Consider the following 21,964-nt stretch of genomic DNA (forward strand, 5'->3'; position numbering starts at 1 on the left):
ATATGTAGAACCACAGGGATACTTGGGGACAGACTTACGAGTTTCTTTCTCAGTGCAGGGCAGCAGCCGCAAATGCTGCTCTGCACTGCATGAGAAGTGAGCATGAGAGCGCCACATTTACAGAATATGGCACTATCCACCCCTCTCCCTACAGCCAGCGCAGAAATGTGCACCCGTTCGACACACCTTTTCACCATAATGCAAGGGTGTCTCTGTGAGTCTAGCATAGGTTTTGCACTGGAAGGCTACCCTTTCAGTACAAAATACTATGCTTAGAGTAACATTAAACATTTTACCACTTTGAATGTGTTATGTAAAGTGCAGCACACATGCAAAGTCGGAAAATAGAGAAGAAAAAAAGCATTTCTCCTTCATAGAGCCTATCTAAAACAGGCGCTATTTTCTGATGCTAAACCTTGTCTACTTTTTAAGTTAATAGGGTTGAGCATCAGAATCCTTGGATGGTTGCCTGGGAACGCCCATGCACCACTTAAGGTGCACCCCTATGGCACCAAGTAAAGCAAAACAACCGTAAGTGCTGCTTTTTATTGCTTTCAAGCTATTTTCCAGTGTAAAACAGGTTTTACGCTGGAAAGTAAATAGGTTAACAAAAGCGTTTGCATCGTTTTGCATCACTTTTGTGAAGCAAACATGGCGGTAAATCTTAGTAAATTGTCTTTTCCCAGGGAATTTAAAATTTCATCTGTGTAATAATAAATGTTGAGGGCACAAGGATGGGCAACCTCCATGTGAAAGGATGATCATTGAACTTTGTCGCTGATTCTTCTTATAAGGGACAGGTTTAGGCTGTAGTAGCAAATAGTGTCTCGACAAGAACTCTGGTCCCCCTTTTTTGTACACATTAAGGAAGACCAAAGACACAGAAACCCTGGTCGAACAATTAGAAATCTGCTTCTGCTTTTGACATTCGGAAGAAAAAAGTCAAACATCCAAACAAAAATTATTTTATTGTATTTGTTACGAGTAGCATATACACAAAGACTAAGAAAGGCATTTTTCCGTTTTTTTCATTTTATTTTATTGTAATTTAGTTTTTTTACAAATGACCCCTTCATTTACATTCAGTTTCAGTGGTTTGGGAACTTTTTCAGATTTTGAATTTGTCTCTCTTTTGGTTAGTGATTGTTATCTATTTGGAGAGGTTCTGGCTACATATGAAACGTCAAGACTTTGTGTACCCAGAGGTCTGATCTGCATGGAGAGCTGGGCAAGCAAAGGCAGCTGGGGGGAAAAGGTAAAAACCTGGCAGTTACTTGGGTACAACTACTTTAGGTATGTACATTCTACAAATCCTTCTTTAAAAAACATTAAATTACATATAAAAACAATGATTAGAAAAATTAGTTTCATTTTTTATTTGAAAAGAATAGAACAATTGTTACAAGAAGGAGCAATTGTCCTTTAATCAAAGGATGTCTGTTTTCTATTATAGAAAACTACATTTCGTTTCTTCTAACCTCAACAAATAGCTGTCAGAAAATGTGCATATAATGCCTTATATCACTCTGTCACCTGACCCTTTTTCCTTCCGCTTTTGCACACATCTCCTTTTATAAAGAGTATTAACAGATTAGTTTAAATAGTAAATTGTGCTTTTACAAAACAAAAAAAAGAAAACAGAAAATACCAAACAATTACAATCACAAATTGTCTTTTGACGTTTAGGACAGTGCAGGTCTTTTGGATAAAAGAGGCAGGTTATGTTCAAATTGAGAGATACTTTCTGTGTGGGCAGGTAGTGGCTGTAGAATAAGCATGGAAGGATTACCAAGTCTTCAACTCACAAAGACAGGTATTTGTACCAGTTGATTAGAGTGCAAGGTGCAGGCTTGTTTGCTAAAGATATAGGGCCAGATGTATCAAAGGGTTTTATCCATTCTGTGTGTATGGGAAAATGTGTTCGCACATATGGCCCATAGTGAACAGATGGTTAGTGGATAGAGAGAGACCTAGAGACCTAAGTTCAACTCAGGTGCTCAAAAACATTATTGGTGTTAGCCAAATCAAAGTTCTGATTCACAGAATCAGGAAGAGTGGAATTTTACCTTAACAAATTAAATGTATGAATATTCAAATTCCATCCGTTTGTGAAATATACATATTTGAAAAAGCACTGTGAGAGAGCTGTTTGTGGGCATTCTTGCTTGGGTTGGCCTGTAACAGTTGGTGATTTCCCACAGGCTTATATATTTGTAAGTATTCTTCAAAACTTTGAAGGTAGTTTCAAACTCATGGAACTCAAGAAAATGGATTCCCTTGTAAAGATCCAGAGATAGAAATAGGAATGGAAAATCAGTATATTTGTTGGTGGATAAGGGGAAGAAGTTTCTCTATTTAAAAAAAAACATGTTGCCATGGAGAGAAAATAAATTAAATGAGCTAATGCGTATTTGCATTCAATTTCAATGTGTAAACTGTACACCTGGTAATAACTTTACATAAGGAAATATTTGTGCATAGCCATACTTCTGGAAATCAATGACTGTCCAAGATTTGCAGGACTAATCCTGAGATTCTCTGTGAATATCATACAAGTCAACAATTTGACGCGAATTCAACAGAAGCAAATTTCTGACTTAAAGAGGAGCACCTTTGTGAATTCAGCCTGTAATGATTAGAGAAAGACAAAGTCCTCCTGGTGCCATGCAATTTATTTAGGACAGAAAAAGGAGGCACCTGTTTCGGGTTAACATATTACAGAGTGGTCCTGAAACAGGCCACACTATAAGATTTCAAAATCCTCCAGTATCCTCTTTTAGAGATTTTATAAATGTAGTTAGTTAACTCACCAATTATAACATTTTGTATCATATTAATCTGTATGTTTGGGTGCATTGTGACAACATAGGATACTTAAGCTCAGCCTGGTAAAGCCCTTTCCTATATTGGACCCTCTGCAACCCTGCTCAATGAGAACTCACATTTTATTATTACCATTTCTTGCAATGGTAACAATACAATTTTAATGCTCTGTGTGAAAGCTAATTGTTTCCCTCCCCATCCTCTGTGGTACATTAACACAAAAGAAGTCTCCACAGGAACCAAACATCTCTCGCCACCAATAAAAATAATAATAATAATTATACAAAGGTTGTTTAAAATATGGCTGGTTCTAAAACAAACTACCACTGTACAAATACCCACTCCCTTCTCCCTCCCTCCCAGCCACCCAAGAGGACGACATGCCTGAACCTCAAAATCTGAGGCTTTCTTCCAAAATGGAACCATTCAGGGAGTATATTTGTCTTTGGTGTGTGTTTGACCATGGGCAGTAAGCACTGCTTTCTTCACGGTTAGCTGCTGTGGTTTACTAGGGCTTGCAGTTGGGCTGGTATTGCCACCACAGTGGGCCTGTGGTTCTGAAACTTTGGTAAATTGATGCCCCTAGTGACATTCCCAGAACATCCCCTTCCCATTCTTCTCCAAGGATGAAGATTATGCTCTCCTTCTTCTGCCTTCCAAATTCCGGAAACTGACAGGCCTCAACTTCATTTCAGCAAATTGAATGGAATACTCATGTCCTTTCCAATGGAACCAGTTTACACCCTGTAAGAGACATAGTGGCAGTCAGTAAAGCAGCCTAATCCAAGTAAATGTACATTAACATAAGAGGGTCTGCAAATCACTAATTGTTCAAAAAACAATAGTTTCCATATTTCCTAAATGGATGGAAACTGTCTGAAGTATTAGGAAGCCACAAGGATGTATTAGTAAATTCGCCAGCCATTACTGTAGATGCACTTGAATACCTGGAAAAGATCAAATTTTAATTTTCTTCTCAAAACAGGAAGCAAAACAGTATTTTGCAAAACAAAATTGGTTAGCTTCAATTTAAGAATGTAGACATTGATAGGATCAAATAAGGTTACATAATTTAGAGAATTTTTTTATATGATAGATCATATAAGTTTTGTTAGAATGATTTAGCTAAAAAAATATCCATTCAGAAGTATTAACCTTATTTGTGACACTGGAGGTCTTATTTATGAGCACTTGCATCACTTTTGCACCACCGGTGCGCCACTTTTTGTGACGCACCAGCGGCATAAAAAAAAGCACCTTGTTTCACCATATTTACAAAGTGATGCATCTAGGCAGATACGTCCTTTCTAAACCCCTGCGCCACATTATTTCTGCACCAGGTATAATGTATGCAGGGGGTGTTCTGACGCAAGAAAGGGTTGTAGAAGTGACGCAGGCATAAGACTGATGCAGGCACATTTAACATGGGACTTGCCAATTTGTAAAGACCAATTGCTGGAGTGGTGTCACTTTTGTGACACACTCCAGCAATGCGTCAGTTTTGCACCTACAGATACGTCAGAAATACTGACGTATCTGTAACTTCTTGTGACATGATGCGTCCTACAGTAAATATGACGCATCATTGGTGTCGCAATGAAAAGTGATGCATCGCTGTTTTCACGCAGCAATGTGTCACTTTTCATAAATGAGGCCCTGGGTATCTAGGGAAATTGCTTTATTTGACAGAGCTAACTGTGGTCTGTTTAGATTTTGCAATGTCCTTTGCCCATAAAAACACCATTTAAGGGAGAACTGCAAAGATCGTCTTACATAGTATATGTAATTGAAACATGTACACTAAAATGAAATATAAGTAAGTAGAACATAGAGTTCATGCAGAGTAGCTCACAACGATTGATCTAACATGAGATGGTTAATTTGCGGGACTGGTGTCTGTTAAATTCCTCCACACACATAGAGGTTGATATCAATTCTGATTTTTTGTTAACAGCACCATCATCTACTGCTTTAAGGCTCTTTGGTTTGAACCTGGTAAACACTCTGAAAGAATTTAACACCATGTGAAGTACAGTCTGGATGCTGATGTTTAATGTTGGAAAGAGCACAAAACCTTTGACTACAACTGCCAGCAAGCAGTACAAAGTAGAAGAATATTTGTGGTTCCCAGAATTGAATGTGATTTGTACCATAGACATTATGAGGGATAGCTCTAGGATCTGGATATGTACAATTTTGAGAAGGACAGAAATTTAGGTATTACAGACACAATTAAATACATCAAATGATATACATAATATTAAAGAGTGAAGACTCTTCAGATTACTTTATGTTCTAAGGGAAAGAACATGTGGTAGGATTGTGTACAGTTAGATTTGCAAAGGAACATTCTGTGAATGAACACATGGAACAACATCTTGGCAGATATTCCAATATCAAAAACTATCATGGAATTTAAGACAATATGGAACAAGTGAAGAGATGCATTTTGTGGTAGTAGAAGTAGAAGTGAGCAGACCGCATAGCCTTGGTGGTCTATTTCTGCAATCATACTTAATGTCTCTCTAGGAACTGATAGAAAACTGAACTATTTAATTTATCTTTTTGTCATTCAACCACCAACACTTCCCACTCTAACAAGAAGTAATACAATTGAAGGAGCTACAATCTGCTCCTCGAAGCACCTCTTTAAGAGGGAAAAACTGCACCATTGCATATATCTCCCTACTGATACAATTAAAAGAATTCACTGATGACAGACATTTGGTTTGAAGTTGGAACATTTTCCAAGCCTTTCTCTGATGATATTAGGGTGATTTTGAGCTTGTAGCATTTAAAGTTTCAAACAATTCCGTGATTTGTGAGGACTCACCTGACTATGGCTGTTGTCGCCATATCTGCCCATCAAATTGACTCTGTGACAGTTTTTGTACCAGAAGGCTCCCTTGTATGACAAGGCACAATTGGTAATGGCAGAATCATTGTCCTTGTCGAATGTGGAGAAAGAGCGCCCATTGTGGTAAGTCATGGAGTCACCTGCATATAATGAAATTTTCAGTCAGGTGGAAAACATAATATGTATAACTTAAAGAACTTAGAAAGTGTGAGGTTTCACTGGTAGACAATATTTGACTTTCTCAACAAGGAGCCAGACTAGCAAGCAAGTGCCGAAAAACGGTGGAGAATTTGTGAACCCAGCACCCGTTCATTTCATCACAAACACAGAAACTCAGAAAACACTCTTGAATTAATTACCTATTCATCTTTTCTCACTGTTGTTTTCCCCAATTTATAATCTGTTTTCATATTTATCACTAGATGTGCATCTCTTCAGTCCCCTCTTCTGTACTCATCACATTGTCTTTTTTATTTCATATCTTGGAGCGCTTCTATAATTTGGTACAGGTCACTCTAGTCACGTTAGAGCTTTTTTCTCCATCCAATCAATTAAAAAAAAAATATTTTAGTACTTCTTTTACATTTCATGTTGGGTTTTTTTGTTGCTGCCTTGACGATTTTGTACTTTAAATTATTATTCTTTCTCTCTATATTTATCTTTCCTCATACTGGTTATCCTGTTATCTGGATTCTATTTCTTCACTGATAGTAATGAATTCCTCCGTAACCTGTCATGTAGCCTCTTTTTGTATGTGATTTCCTATATTCTTCAGGCTACTTCAACATATTTGAAATCCTCTTTTATCCTGTAAGCTTATAGTCTGTCACATTTGCATCCACAATCTAGTTGTGTCTCCTTTTCTACTGTGTTGAGGTCTTTCTCCTCTTTTTCTATGATGAAGTTGCTATGATGAAATTAATAGCTCCTTGATGGTGTCTATATTTAAGTTGATTTGTATATTCTAAGTCTAATGCACATATTTTTACGGGTGATTCAGTTACATTTAGTCCAACCCTCACTCTGCTGTTTGTGATTAGACTGCTAGAACATTTTTGATCTTGACCAACTACATGTACTAGCTTAACTGGTTGCCTCTTCTACCACCACTATTAAGCCTCCACATTTTCTTAAACATCCTTAATTTATGACACAGAACCTCACTCTTTATTTCGAAATCTCACTTTTGATCTTGATTTAAGTCTTCTTTAATCTTCTCTTGTAGCTCTAACTGATATTTTTCACCACATGTAGGGGACTGAAGTGAAGGTATAATATCTATCCTTGAGTAAAGTGACAATATTCCTTCGTTGCTCCCCGGTTCAGAGTAGGCTGACATTTTCTGCTTAAAGAAGTGATAGGATGCCAGCAGGAACTGTATGGCCCTTGAAACCCTTCCTGCACTTCCAAATACCTTTAATAGATACAACTCTGAAATGTCACACAGTAACACCTTCTCCAGTATTGGCCAATGTAACAGATGCACCTCCCCAAATACTTTTCACAGACACATGGTCCAAGTACCTCCCACAGAAAGATCTCATAATGGCTTTCACGCTGTCAGGACCGTTGTGGATCACAGAACTACATCCCAACTACTATTACAGTAACTCCGCTGGAACTTCTCAACATTTCATTCAGACAAACTTCACTCAGTAATTTAGAAACAAACACTTTAAAGTATCTCATTAGTATTCAACCAAGTCCTTAACATCTCATTAACAATCCATTAACATTTCATTTTGGGCTTACAAGCATGGACAACCCAAAACATATTCAGTGTATGGTCTGGATTGTCAACTCTCCTTATCCCACTTTCTTTTCATGCTATTTACTTTCTCTCTGCAGCTCTCACTGTCCCATCCCTCTTCTCCTTATGCAGGTCTCCCTTCCTAATCATCTTCCCATCTTCCTATTCCTTGTTACCCCTCTCTCTCACTGACAGTTCTATCTCCTTTCTGTAACCTATCTTCTGAGAATGCTTCCCCTTAAACTTCTTGCCAACAAACTCTCTTCTCTCTCATGTCATACTGTTCCTCCTCTCAACCTCTCTCCCCATTCTCACTTCTGCTGAAGCCTCGAATCACCCCTCTGTCCAATAGTCACTCTTTGTACCTTTTTTTCCCTCTCTTCTGTAGTGTTTACAGCATTATTTAACCCTTACTTCTGATATTTTCCTTTCCACCTTCCGATTGATCTTGCCAGCTTGCATTTTGCTACTGAAATTCGATCCTTAAGGTGTTTGGAATAATTAGACTTTCAGGTGTACAGAGACAGTCTCCCTCACTTCTCAATTAATCTTCTTGAATTCTGTAGCATACCAGAAGGGGTGCTATGGACGTAACTATAAGTAAGGAAAATGCCCCCAATTGTATTTGACTAGCAAACCAGGTGTAGGTCAGGATATTGATTAAAAAGTTTGTATTGATTACTAATATCTAACTCCACATATACATATGTTGATGATCTATGGTAGGTACATAGATGTGGAGTTCTAGTAAATCCATACCTCCCTCTATGCACTTACCTCTTTAATATTTTGTCCCTCAATATTCTGGTCATGATATTGTGACCCATCAATATTCAGGCTTTGGTATCCCGCCCCAACCTAGGGCCCATTGTAGATTTGGTGTACAAAATACTCTATTTCAAAATTGACAGAGAACCCTGTCCTCTATATCTTGGTTTACCCACATCATTTTGAGACATGTTAACCTTACATTTTCTGTGGTTGGAGCCCCAATTGGCTCCATTGACAGATGATTCTCTCCAATGGCCAGATGAAGTAGGGGCCGTTGGAGGAAGGACATTACACAACCCAACCTACTTAAGGTGGACAGTGTAATTAATTTTTTTCCTGTCTGTCAGTGGCAGGAAAATCATGGTAGTTAGGGACAGAAAAAAGAATAACACCCACATCATGGAAGATCTTTGTTGTTTTTCACACAAAAACTCCCACTTTGAGAATTTGTTTCTAAAAAAAAAAAAAAATTAAAGGTTTGGTGCATGACCACAAAAACTGATGGATTCTATCCAACACATCATTTGTATATTGGAAGGAACCACACGATGCAGGTTCCTTTCCCTGTACAAAGATGACCACTAGATCTGCGGTTATCTTTGAATTTTTATGTGGGGTAGTCTGTTAGGATTGTGGAGGTTATTCCCTAACCAAACCCAATACTTCAGGTCCCTAATCAAAAAATATGGTCCAGTGACCCTTTCATAGCCTTGTACCCCAAAGCCGTTGCACCTGACTCACTAATGTTAGCTATGCTCTTATCAGGGAGTGAGGAAGGTTAATACAGACAGGAAATCTACACCAGCATGATCTCCAGTGTCTGCTAATACCCCACAAATAGTGCTGCTGTATACTAACTGATTTGAGTTGCCCTCATTTTCTTCAAATATGACCGTCCAGTGAATTTGTTATTATCAGTGAGATGCCTGCATCCAGGCATTTGCGTTTCATCTTATTTTCAGCAGGGTGGTTCCTTTCTCCTTTTAGGGGGACACACCCTCATTGATCGAGTGGCTTCTATCACCATGATATTCTTTTATCACCTGATCATTTCTCTTCTGGTTACATGACAAGGTGCACAAGTCCCTTTCTGATGTATAATATGTCCCACATACCTGATGACTCTCAAAATTCTAAATTAGTTTTATTCTCCCATCATTGCTGTATTATGAAAACGCATTCTCCTTTATCGCTTGCTAAACCACTTAAATCCCATTTCACTCAATCAATTCCATCCTTTGCTTGCTTCAACCATTCTGAAATCTCATCCTTGAACTATCACCAGTATTTACGCACTATTTACCTATTTGTCATCTTTGTTAAATAAATGTGATTAAAATAGTTCATCGTAGGGTTCAAGAATATGAACATGCCATTATTTCATAGAGTTCAGTTTATCTTTCCAGAGATCATCTAATATTTTCCTACAAGGTTCCAATAGGGACATGCACCTTAAGGAATATGCTACTTACCAGTATGCATCTATTCTTGGCATGTAGAGCTGCAGAGTTGTACACTTAGCATAGATCGCCATCTGGTGTTGGGCCCGGATGTTTGCAGTTTGTTTTTGTTCTTTGGACAGTCTTTGGAAGTCACGAGTTCGGTGACTCCTCCTTCGGTCCGTACTGCGCATGGGCTTCGGCTCCATCCTCAGATTGTTTTTCGCCAACAGGGAAATGATGGAGCGTAGTAATAACAGTGAGAAACCCATGTGTGTTGTATCTAAATAAGATGGACTGGAACGGATACAGGTAGCCGGGGAGGCGGGTGGGCGTGTACAACTCTGCAGCTCTACATGCCAAGAACAGATGCATACTGGTAAGTAGCATATTCCGTTCGAGGCATATGAGCTGCAGATTGTACACTTAGCATAGATTATATAGCAGTACCAAACCTTAGCGGCGACCACCGGTATCCGTTGCAGTGGTTTGAAAAAGTGTCTTTAGTACAGCCTGGCCCACACTAGCTTGCTGCTTGGAATGCACATCTACACAGTAATGTTTTGTGAAGGTGTGCGGTGTTGACCATGTGGCTGCTTTGCAGATGTCATCTAAGGGTATGTTCCCTAGAAAAGCCATAGAAGCCCCTAACTTTCTAGTAGAGTGGGCTTTAGGTGGAACAGATAATGTTCTTTTTGCCTTTTGATAGCAAATGTGTATGCACTTTACAATCCACCTAGCTATCCCTGATTTAGAGATGGGGTTGCCTTTATGTGGTGGAGAGAAGGAGACGAACAATTGTTTAGTCTTCCTGAAAGGTTGCGTTCTCTGTATGTAGTACAGCAAAGCCCTCTTAACATCAAGTGTGTGTAAAGCCCTTTCTGCAACAGATTGAGGTTGCGAGAAGAAGACAGGTAATTCCACCGATTGATTGAGATGGAAGGGGAAAATGACCTTGGGCAGAAACTTCGGATTTGTACGAAGTATGACCTTGCTGTGATGTATTTGTAGGAAGGGTTCCTGTATAGTGAAAGCTTGTATTTCACCAACCCTTCTAAGGGAAGTGATAGCTACGAGAAAAGCTGTTTTCCAGGTGAGAAACTGTAGCTCACATTTATGCATTGGTTCGAAGGGCGGACCCATTAGCCGTGTAAGAACTACATTTAGATTCCATACAGGGGAAGGTGGTGCCCTGGGAGGAATTACTCGTTTAAGGCCTTCCATAAAGGCTTTAATAGCGGGCACTCTGAACAGTGATAAATGCTGTCTGTTTTGTAGATAAGCAGCGATCGCTGCTAGGTGTAGGCGTATGGATGAATATGCCAGGTTACACCTGTGAAGATGGAGCAGATAGCATATAATGTGCTGTATGGATGCATCTAAAGGGTTGATTGTATTGTTACGGCAGTAAATTACAAATCTTTTCCACTTTGCGGCATAGCATGCTCTAGTGGTAGGACGTCTGGCTTCCATGATGATGTTCATGCAATCAGGGGGAAGGTTAAGGTATCCAAATTCTAAGATTTCAGGAGCCAGATCGCAAGGTTGAGCTGAGCTGGGTCCGGGTGCCTGATTTCTCCATGGTTCTGGGTTAGGAGGCATGGGGACAGGTGCAGTTTTTGATGTGGTACCACTGATAGTTGTAGTAGTGTGGTGTACCACGGCTGCCTGGCCCACGTTGGAGCTACTAGAATGAGTGTGAGGGAGTGCTGTTGTAGCTTCCTTACCACTAATGGAATTAGTGGGAGAGGTGGAAAGGCGTATGCAAATCTGCCTGACCAGTTCATCCATATCGCATTGCCCTTGGACAATGGGTGTGGGTATCTGGCGGCGAAGCTTGGGCATTTTTTGTTTTCGTGGGTGGCGAAGAGGTCTATCTGAGGATGCCCCCACTGTTGGAAGAATGGGTGAAGAACTTGTGGATGCAGTTCCCATTCGTGTAGTTGTTGCGTTTGTCTGCTGAGCAGATCTGCCATGGTGTTTTGTACGCCTGGAACGTGCTGTGCCAGGAGAAAGATGTTTTGGGGAATTGCCCATCTCCATATGCTCTGGGCTAAGCGGGAGAGCTGGGGAGAGTGTGTCCCCCCCTGTTTTTGGATATAATACATTGCAGTCATGTTGTCTGTGCGAATGAGGACTGCTTTGCCCGAAATCTGTTTTTGGAAAGATTTTAGGGCTAGAAAGATCGCCAAGAGCTCCAGATGGTTGATGTGGAGCGATTTTTGCTGTGGCGTCCATAGACCTTGCATTGTGAGGTGTAGGAGGTGCGCTCGCTGTTAGAATCACCTGAGGAACCGGGTCCAGGAACGGCCGCCCTTTGGAAAGGTTTGTGGTGTTCCACCACTGCAGAGAGCGATGGGTGCGGCCGTCCACCAACACCAGATACGTTAGCTGACCCTGGGCCTGGTTCCACTGTAGTGCTAGGCACTCTTGAAGTGGACGCATGTGGAGTCTTGCATGGGGCACTATGAAAATGCAAGACGCCATCATTCCTATGAGCTTCATAAACACTCTTGCTGGAAGAGAGTGTTGAGGAAGGAATGTTTTGCGCAAGGCTTGTATGCTTGCGATCCTTGCTGAGTTTGGATAGGCAATACCTTTGGAGGTGTCTATAGTGGCCCCCAGATATTGCTTTGTGTGAGATGGTACAAGGTGGGACTTTTGGTAGTTCACCGTGAAGCCTAGTTGGTGGAGCAGCTGGATGGTGCTGTTTGTATGTTGCACACATTGGTGGTAGGACGCGGCTTTTATCAGCCAGTCGTCTAAGTAAGGGAAGACGTGAACGTGTTGACGCCTGAGGTGTGCTGCTACTACCGCTAGGCATTTGGTAAACACTCGTGGTGCGGTGGTGACCCCGAAGGGGAGAACCGTGAATTGGTCATGCTGACCGTCCACCACGAACCTGAGGTACTTCCTGTGAGAAGGGTGTATTGGAATGTGAAAGTATGCGTCTTTCAGATCCAAGGTAGTGAGAAAGTCTCCCTGACAGAGGAGCGGGAGGACTTGTTGTAGGGTGACCATGTGGAAATGGTCTGAATGTATGTATGCATTTAGAGGCCGGAGGTCCAGAATGGGCCTCAGGGTCCCGTCTTTCTTCGGTATTAGGAAATACCGAGAGTAGACCCCTAGATTTTGCTGATTGACGGGGACCTGCTCTATAGCATGTTTTTGGAGGAGGGAGAGCACCTCCTGTTTGAGCAGTGTGGAATGTTCTTGAGACATTGGACGGTGCCTTGGTGGGATATTGGGTGGGGTAGATGTTAACTCGAGACAGTACCCTGACCGAATAATTTGGATCACCCATTTGTCCAATGTTATGGATTCCCATGCGTGGATAAAGTTTTGTAGTCTGCCCCCGACCAGAGTGGGATGGTCTGGGGGGAGCGGAGGGAAGTCATTGTGCGGGCGGGGTGGCAGAACGGGTGGTGTTAGTTTTGCCCCTGCCCTTATTGTTGTTGCCTCTGTAACCACCCCTTTGGTTGCACTTTGAAAAGGTATTTTGAGGAGGGGACTTGTAGGAGGTAGAGACGCTATCGGTGGAGAAGCCTCTACCTGTGCCACGAAAGGATGAGCGTCGAAAGGAACGTTTAGGGGCCTGTGTTTGGAGTGCCCCCATAGACTTTGCTGTGTCTGTGTCCTTTTTCATCTTTTCCAACGCTTCGTCCACCTTTGGCCCAAAGAGAGTTTGTTGGTCAAAAGGGTGATTTAGTATGGACGCCTGGACTTCAGGCTTGAACCCTGAGATCCTGAGCCAGGCATGACGACGAAGCAGGACACTGGTATTTATGGCTCTAGAAGCAGTGTCGGCTGCATCGAGGGCACACTTAATGGAGGTGTTTGTAATTAGTTTACCCTCCTGTATGAGGTCATGAGCCTTGCGCTTGTGTTTTTCGGGGAGGTGCTGCATAAGAGCCTCAAGTTCGTCGTAGTGTGCTCTGTCATAGCGCGCAAGTAGCGCCTGTGTATTCGCAATGCGCCACATGTTTGCAGCTTGGGAGGCGGTTCGTTTGCCAGACGCGTCTAAGAGTTTTGATTCCTTGTCTGGCGGTGGGGCTTCTCCTGAGGAACGGGAGTTAGCCCGCTTTCTAGCTGTGGAGACAACTAGGGAATCTAAGGGAGCAGGGCCCTTAATGTATGCAGGGTCTGTGGGTGCCGCCTTGTACTTTTTTTCTATTCTAGGGTTCAGTACTCTGGCCCTGACAGGGTCTCTGAATACCTCTGCAGCATGTTTGGTGACACCTTTAAGCATGGGCAAGATAGACGTGGATTTGTCCTGAATGTCAAATGTGTCCAGTAGGAAGTCGTCTTCCACTGGTTCGCTGTGCATGTCCACCCCATGGTAGTGTGCTGCTCTCTGCACTAAGTGATGAAACCCTAAGGAGTCCTCTGGAGGAGACGGCCTGGATGGGTATAGGTCGTCCTGAGGCATATCAGGTATGTCAGGGTTGTGGTAGTCTTCCCATGGGTCTGGGGTCCCCGGTGGAGTGGGGTCCATTGGGGCGTCCGCCGGGTCATAATCCGGATCCCCGTCATCCGGATCTGGGGACGGGGTCGGGGAGTGATGAGGTAAAGGTGGCGGAGACCTGGGAGGGGGAGGGGGTGGAGGAGGTGGAGCACTCTGAGGGGAGAAGTAGCAGAGTCCTTCCGTTTGGGTGGTGGAGGAGGAGCCGGAGTGTCAAGGCGTCTTTTCTTGATAATTAAAGTCAATAACCCAGTCTTTGGATCTTTAGATAGAGTCTTTTGCAAAGGGTCTGGTGTAAACAGAGCCAGTGGCGCCGAATCGTCCGCTGGCGCTGATGGTTTCGGAGCCGAGGGCTTCGATGGTTTCTGTGCGCCATGCTTTTTCGGAGCCTCCGGTTTTTTCGGCGTCGAAGGAGTTTTCGGCGCCGGAGCGTCGGTGCCGACAGATTTGTGTTTGTGTTTGGTCGGCACCGAGAGTCCAGGCTTCGGCACCGGTGGCTTCGGAGTCGAGCTGGGTATCACTTTTTTCGGTGCCGAATGGTGTTTTTCGGCACCAGGGGTCGGCTGGCTCGAGCCCGAGCTGCCGTGAGACTTCTGAGGCTTCGACACCGGGCCCGAAGGTGGGGTGATAGAAGCTGTGTGCTTGGTTTTGCCCAGGCCTGCAGGCGAGGGTGTAACCTGAGTCTCTTTGGTTTTGGGCGCGGGGGTGGGAGGGGGTACAGTACTCACGACCCGCTGCGCCGGTGTGATGTCCTCCACGTCGGAGTCGTCGGCCTCGGAAGCGCTGACGACGTCGTCCTCCTGCTGGGTGTGTAGTTGCCCCGAAGCTTCGGCGTCGTCTCCGAAGATGTCCGGTGGAGCCGCGGTCGAGGAGTGCGCCATGGTGCGTCGAGCTCTTCGATCCCGGATGGTCTTTTTAGATCGAAAAGACTTGCAGGCGGGGCAGTCTCTGGCCTCGTGTTCTGGAGAGAGGCAAAGGTTACACACCTGATGGAGGTCGGTGTGGGGAAATTTAGACCCACATTTTGGGCACTTTTTGAACGGAGTCCTTTCCATCGGCCGGGACCGGAGTCGAGGAGGGCCCGAAGGCCGGTGCCGATGTACGGGATGGAGAAAAGTGCCGCTTCGAGAGATGAAGATTGGATGAAGAAAACTCGAAGAACGAGGATTTTCCGTCGAGGCTGGAACCGTAGAAGTTCGAAGCCGGAGCACGAAGTATCACATCCGAGCCCGATGGCGGAAAAAAACAATCTGAGGATGGAGCCGAAGCCCATGCGCAGTACGGACCGAAGGAGGAGTCACCGAACTCGTGACTTCCAAAGACTGTCCAAAGAACAAAAACAAACTGCAAACATCCGGGCCCAACACCAGATGGCGATCTATGCTAAGTGTACAATCTGCAGCTCATATGCCTCGAACACATATGTATTATCTTGTGATCTTTAGTTTAGGCAGTAGGGAGGGATCTGCAACTGGATACCCTCTGTCTGATATGCGTTCAAAAAAGTTTTAAAGATATGGATACCCATACCTGCTGTTCCAGTATATCCATCCACCTTGAGTCTATAGCGAGACTTGGAATCTCCAACAAAGAACTTGTCATACACTGCATAGGCTGTCTCATCGCCATCTCTGAGATCTACACGCAGCTCATATTGTCCCTGGGATGTGATTTGATGGAGGTTATCCAGGCCTGCAGAGAAGAAAAAGAATTAATGCACGTGGTGCATATTTCTAAACATGTTGGGGCAGATTTACAAGCCTCTTGCGCCACTTTTGCGTCAGTTTTCCCATGTTAAAAGTGACGCAAAAGTGGCTCAGGGGGCTTGTAAATATGCCCCGATATTTTTTGTGACTGCCTATTATATATTGACATAAGTCAATACATTAACATTCTCGTAAGGTTTAAAAAAATCATTATTTAGTCTCATTTCCCTTGGGTTTCCTAGCTCTTTTAGATGTGGGGACCCTATATCTCAAAGAAGAGAACGAGTCTGTTTGTTTAATTTATCCACAGTCACCTGGTCATTATATGCTGCTTCAGCCTGACTTTAAGTTATGCTATTTTTTTGTAGCTGATCAGCAAGGTATTTAAATAACCTACCAGGAAGAAGGGCTGTTATGGTGTCATTGTGATCATTCATGGGATGACTACGAGGTCTCTAAGATGTGTGAGAGACACAAGTAAGGTATTCCACATTTCACTTTTCAAAGGACATACAAGACCAGAAAAGGTGTAAGAAGACTTGATTCCACTGAGGTACCAATAAAGGTGCTGAACACCAAACAATTTGCCATAAATCTAATTTTATTTTTAGACATTTAGATGTAGAATAGTTTTGGACTTTTTATTATTTTGAGACACTAGGAAGAAGATTATGTTGGTTGAAGCCATTAAGCCCCTTTTAGTGTGTTTTCTTGCAGCAGAGATAATCTCATACAACAGCTTGGAAGAGGGAGTGAGGGAGCATTATTGAGACAGGAGGTCCCTCTTAACTTCAACGTTGACATAACGTAAGACTTTCCAAAGTTCTTGGTATATCTTTTGCATCTGGCATGGAAATACAATATGAATAGACTCCCCTTAAATATGAATACGTTGCATTTAAATATCATGTTCATACTTCTATAATTCTTTAAGAAGATTGCAAGTTCACACTAAGAAGGTGGCATAGTGGATGACCAACAAGGTGGCATTGACTACTCAACATTCACCAGCCTCCGATGATAATAGGAGGTTGGAGCCTTTTATTTCTTTAAACATAAGGACAGTGCACTAAGCTGTAGAGGAGGCAAGCTTCAGTATGAATTTTCAAACATGTGGCATTTCTTTAGTCTCGGTGATCTCATTCTTCATCATGTATTCCTCCCCTGAAGTATTTCTGAGCATCAGTTCACACATTCCCTCCCTGAAACCCGGCAGACTTTATGCTTTGGAACTATTAAGCAATTGTAGGTCTGTGTAATGTAAAGTGCCCCGAGGTGCAATGGTAAAGTACGTCTGATTTTTGTGTTTCGAGGGCACTTTGATATTACAAAAGTGGCCGCAGACGCGTGCGTGGCCCCTTTTGTATGGCCAGTGCCAGTGCACATAGAGAGCTGGCACCATCCCAAAGGGGCATTCGCTTATTTGAATGGAGAGGCGGCTCCATTCAAGTTCGCCTCTGTGTCCCCACCATAGTATGGGTGCAGGTGCAGAGACAGAAGGTGCACTGACTGTGCATCAAAGAGGTGGCAAGGACGCCCCTCTTGGGGGAGTTTAGAAAGTCCAATGCCCCCGCTCCCCCACAGTATTCCCTTGTAGTGACTGGCTGATATCCTCAGGGCCGGACTGGCCGTAGCGGGCACCGGGCAATCCCCTGGTGCGCCACACGGGTGGGGGCCGGTTTTGGGCCCCTGGGGGCCGATTTTGTTACAGTGCCGTTTTTGCAAAATCGGCGCTGGAACAAAATCGGCCGCAAACCGGGCCTGGCAAAGAGCTAGGCGGCCCCCCCAAGCCGGGGGGGGGGCATCTGAGTACTTTGCCAGGGCCGGTTTTGGTTCCCAGTCCGACCCTGGCGATCCTCTGTAAGGGGAATCTCTGTCTCACTTTAAAGTGCTGCCTGCACTGCGTCAATCAGCCAGTCCGTCTTTCACAAATGTGCTGTCGTGAGGGAAGCATGAGTTTGCGGCTGCTGTGGGGACAGTGCATTATTGGCTCACTGCCCTGCTTGTGCCCAGTGTACCCAGTTAAGGTGCTCCGCAGTGCTAATATGAACAGTGTGCTTGCTACAGGGAAGAGGTGTGACGCCGCGGCCAGAGCGACTGACTCTGGTATCTGGGGATCACGCTTCGATCCCTGGCGCCGGTGGCAGATAAGCCCAGCACCATGTGACTCTGGGCAATAGCTTGCTCAATCTTCCCGACAGCGCCTAGAGACCCTTACGGGTGATTGTTCGCGCTTTACATATTATTATTAACTCTACATAATGAGGCCCATAGTTCTTTGGGTCTTTCTGCACTCAGCAGGTTTCCACCTTTGAGACGATGGTCGAATAAATACTCCTTCAGTGCAGTCACCTACTGTAGGCAAAGCAACTCTTATGCAAAATGTAGGGTCTGTTTATTTATTGTAAACCATGCTTGTCAATTACCCAAGAAGAACTCCTTTGTGGGGTCTCCAAATCCTGCGGCATAGGTTTTCCAGTTCCTGTAAAATTCTTCTTTCCCATCAACACGTCTCAAAAACACCTGTAGACACAGCAAACAACAGCGTTACACGTGCAGGGATAGAGGCTGGCGCATTCCAAGGTGAACCCTTCCTGTTTTTTAAGTATTCACATACGACGTAGACTGTCAAAGGATAACGATATATACATTGGGTTATATTGAAGACAAAATAAAGAAAACATTTAATATAGGTATGTCATTTAATCCTATTTATTACAATCTCATCTATTCATAATCATAAAGAATTGTTACAAGGCTGCCCGGTCTCATACTAGCAGACAAATACAATAATTTTGCTATTTTTATCTTCATGAATCTCTAATCTTTGACGCTGCGACATGGAGCAGGCTTAACATTCAATATAACTGTATTTGACGCTAATGAAACAAGTGCATTCCAGAGTTTTCATTCATTTCATTTACAGGTCAGGTGTGAGAATTTAACCATATTGTATTTGAAAAACTAAAGTCTGGCAGCGTTTTTCAGATCGGTGCATTTGCAGATTCACCCTATTTGTTTTCAGATCATGATGACTCATTGCCTATTTCTGAAGTAATGTCATGTCATGAAGATGTAAAGAGTGCATTAACACCCAGAACCGGGCTTCTAGGCGCTAAGAAAAAGGCCCCCCTACTACCAGCGGAGAGCCACTGAAGGACTCAAGGCGCAACAAAATGCCAGGGGGCAGATTTATAAGCCCCTTGCGCCACTTTTGCGTTACTTTTCCCATGTTAAAAGTGACGCAAAAGTGGCGCAAGGGTCTTATAAATCTGCCCCCAGGTTTTTGATTCTTTAGGCAGAGGGGACGATGACAAGTCAGCATTTCTAGGTTGATTCACAAGACCATAAGCAATACTCACAATCCACCCTCCACCATCTTCAGCCATGTCACAGTACACCTCCTGCGGCTTATCCTTGTCTCCATTCAAATAGATGGTGTACAGGCCAGATGCTGTTTCTCCATTCAGCAGCGCTTGTGAACAGTCCTTGGGGAATGGATAGAGCAGGCCAGCTGTACACAAAGGGAGGAGAGGAGTTTATGAACGCTTCATTAACATAAAAACTTAGCAGGAGCTTTTATTCATCTCACTTATCACTTCCTCTCCAAATCATGTTGTGTGAGAACTGTGAAGTTGCCGCCACATATGCATCTTTTTATTACTCTTCTCTCTGACAGCCAGGCAGGTGGATAGAAGATAGATAGATAGATAGATAGATAGATAGATAGATAGATAGATAGATAGATAGATAGATAGATAGATGGATGGATGGATGGATGGATGGATGGATGGATGGATGGATGGATGGATGGATGGATGGATGGATGGATGGATGGATGGATGGATGGATGGATGGATGGATGGATGGATGGATGGATGGATGGATGGATGGATGGATAGATAGATAGATAGATAGATAGATAGATAGATAGATAGATAGATAGATAGATAGATAGATAGATAGATAGATAGATAGATAGATGTGGAAAGATAACTCGTTAGTAAGTGTCCATTGCAATCTGAGATACTACGTGACCCGTTGACTGCCTTCCATTGTAAATGATCCGAAGAAATTCCACTCGCTCTCCTGCACCTGTTGCTGCGCAACCTTTTCATGGGTCAGCATAAATACTGCATGGAGAACACTGAGGCTACAGTGCTCTCTAAATCTTCCTGAGAATGGATAATGAGGTGCCTGGCACTGACCCACAAAGGGCTCACGCGATCTGTGGCAAAGCTGGACTCCACTTGCAGGCTCAGTAGAGGGGCATCGTACAATGGAGGGGCCTAGACACATACTTTGGATGTGCGGGATCACTCGTTTAAATGGACTAAGCGGGGTTGGTCTCATTGTTTGCGTACAGTGCACATCTCTTTTCAGAATGCACACTTGCTGGAATTTCATGGTCGAGGTGCTTCACCTGTGGTGTCATTGCTGGTGTACCGCGCTTAACAGAATGTTCCTCTGAGCATGAAGACGGTATGACACTTGAACCTCTTGCTCAACCTACATGTGTCCAGACAAAATACAGGTGTCAGCCTCATGGCGCAGGGGTGGCGTTTAGGTGGAGATTATGCACTCATTCACTTGTATCTGCAAGGTCACACTAATGCAATATCAGATCTTAGTATAGGTAATAATTGTTTGCAAAGTGCTAATACAAAATTGTTGGTAAATTCCCTTTTAGCACTTAGGCTACCCAATGTCCCATGCTGGGCATTCCCTCAGCAGAGAATGCATACCAATGTTTACGTTTGTGGGTGTGCTAACACTTACAGGGCATTCTAGCCCTCGAATGCCCACTTAGCCCACACTTATCAGGGCTGTGAGGAGATTCACTCACATGAAATCTTCAGTGAGCAAATCTTTCTATCAGCACAAAGCTCATTTTTTTTTGTATTTATACACAGATGTCAAACTTTGAATTAGAGCCTCTAGCTGTCAAAACGTTTCCTTATGTGAGGAAAATAAATAAGCACTCCAACTCGTCTGTCTCGGAGAGCATGTAAGAAAACAAGTCATACATAAATTTATGTTTTATGAGTGAGAGTGAATAAATGTAGTAAAATATATGTTTCTGAATACAAAAACATGGCGCTGGTGTGTGTATGTGCTTGCATGCCAGAACTTAAACGAGTGTGGAAGAGGAGGAATTGACTATTGTAGACAATGCATCTGTTGCAAGTCAGAACTTGATCATAAAGGAGTTGGGAACCTGTGTGATATAAATAAGTTTGAAAGTGGTGGAATTGACTGTTTTAGACAATGCATCTGTTGCAAGTCAGAACTTGATCATAAAGGAGTTGGGAACCTGTGTGATATTAAATGAGTATGAAAGTGGTGATATTGACTGTTTTAGACAATGCTTATGTTTCATGACAGAACTTAAACGTAAAAGAATTGGAAACCTGTGGGATATTAAACGAGTGTGAAAGCGGTGGAATTGGCTGTTGTAGACAATGTTTCTGTTGCACATCAGAACTTGATCATAAAGGAGCTGGGAACCTGTGTAATATTAAACGAGTGTAAAATTGGTGGAATTGACTGTCTTAGACAATGCTCCTTGATGTAAGGTCTTAGAGTGCTGAACTCACTTGTGGTGAAGACTGTTTGGATGGTCTTGCTCCTCACATCACCATTCATTGCCAGCAGCCTCACAGTGTACTGAGTGGACGAGCTGAGATCTACCAGATTGTAGGAAGTCATGTCGGGTCCCAGGATGACTTCCTGTCATTTAAAAAAAGTTAGAGATGGGAGAACATTCAATATGTATTGTCATCTTAATATGTCATAAACATTTCAGATATATGCAAGTTCACCATACATTCTTTCACCAAGTGATAGTGCACCTTTACGTGAAATCCAGAGAATTTTCTAATTGTCATATTTCTGCAAATTCATAACAGTTTTTCTGAAATATGTATGCTTTAGTAGGGCCCATTACTGCTACATTTTGGTAAACCTCAGGTAAAAACATGCTTACAAGAGCTTCAACTATAAGTCAAATATTTTGCTAGTTTTTAAGCAATATTAGGTTTATTTTAAAACAGAACGACTTACACTTACCTAAATTTCCCTAAGCTTAAAAGTCTCGGTTGTTAAGGGAAACACATTAACTTTTGTTCTCCATGTAAGTGTGCTCTAACAATGAAC

At 43.0% G+C, this 21,964-nt stretch overlaps 1 protein-coding gene across 4 annotated transcripts in view; it reads right to left on the reverse strand.

Moving 5' to 3' along the window:
- Positions 1–949: 949 nt before the first annotated feature.
- The window catches only part of TNC (tenascin C), a 152,052-nt gene continuing 131,037 nt past the window's right edge, over positions 950–21,964 (reverse strand). For all 4 annotated transcript variants that reach the window (XM_085612018.1, XM_085612010.1, XM_085611999.1 and 1 more), the window contains 6 exons: positions 21,406–21,538; positions 19,171–19,322; positions 18,235–18,331; positions 15,633–15,794; positions 5,657–5,820; positions 950–3,567 (listed from right to left, as the gene is read on the reverse strand). In XM_085612018.1, the coding sequence (XP_085468144.1) occupies positions 3,457–3,567; positions 5,657–5,820; positions 15,633–15,794; positions 18,235–18,331; positions 19,171–19,322; positions 21,406–21,538 (819 nt within the window). In that variant the 3' untranslated portion in view covers positions 950–3,456. The remainder of the gene's footprint in view (positions 3,568–5,656; positions 5,821–15,632; positions 15,795–18,234; positions 18,332–19,170; positions 19,323–21,405; positions 21,539–21,964) is intronic.

The sequence above is a fragment of the Triturus cristatus genome, chromosome 1_2, assembly GCF_964204655.1.
Source record: "Triturus cristatus chromosome 1_2, aTriCri1.1, whole genome shotgun sequence".
Lineage (NCBI taxonomy): Eukaryota > Metazoa > Chordata > Amphibia > Caudata > Salamandridae > Triturus > Triturus cristatus.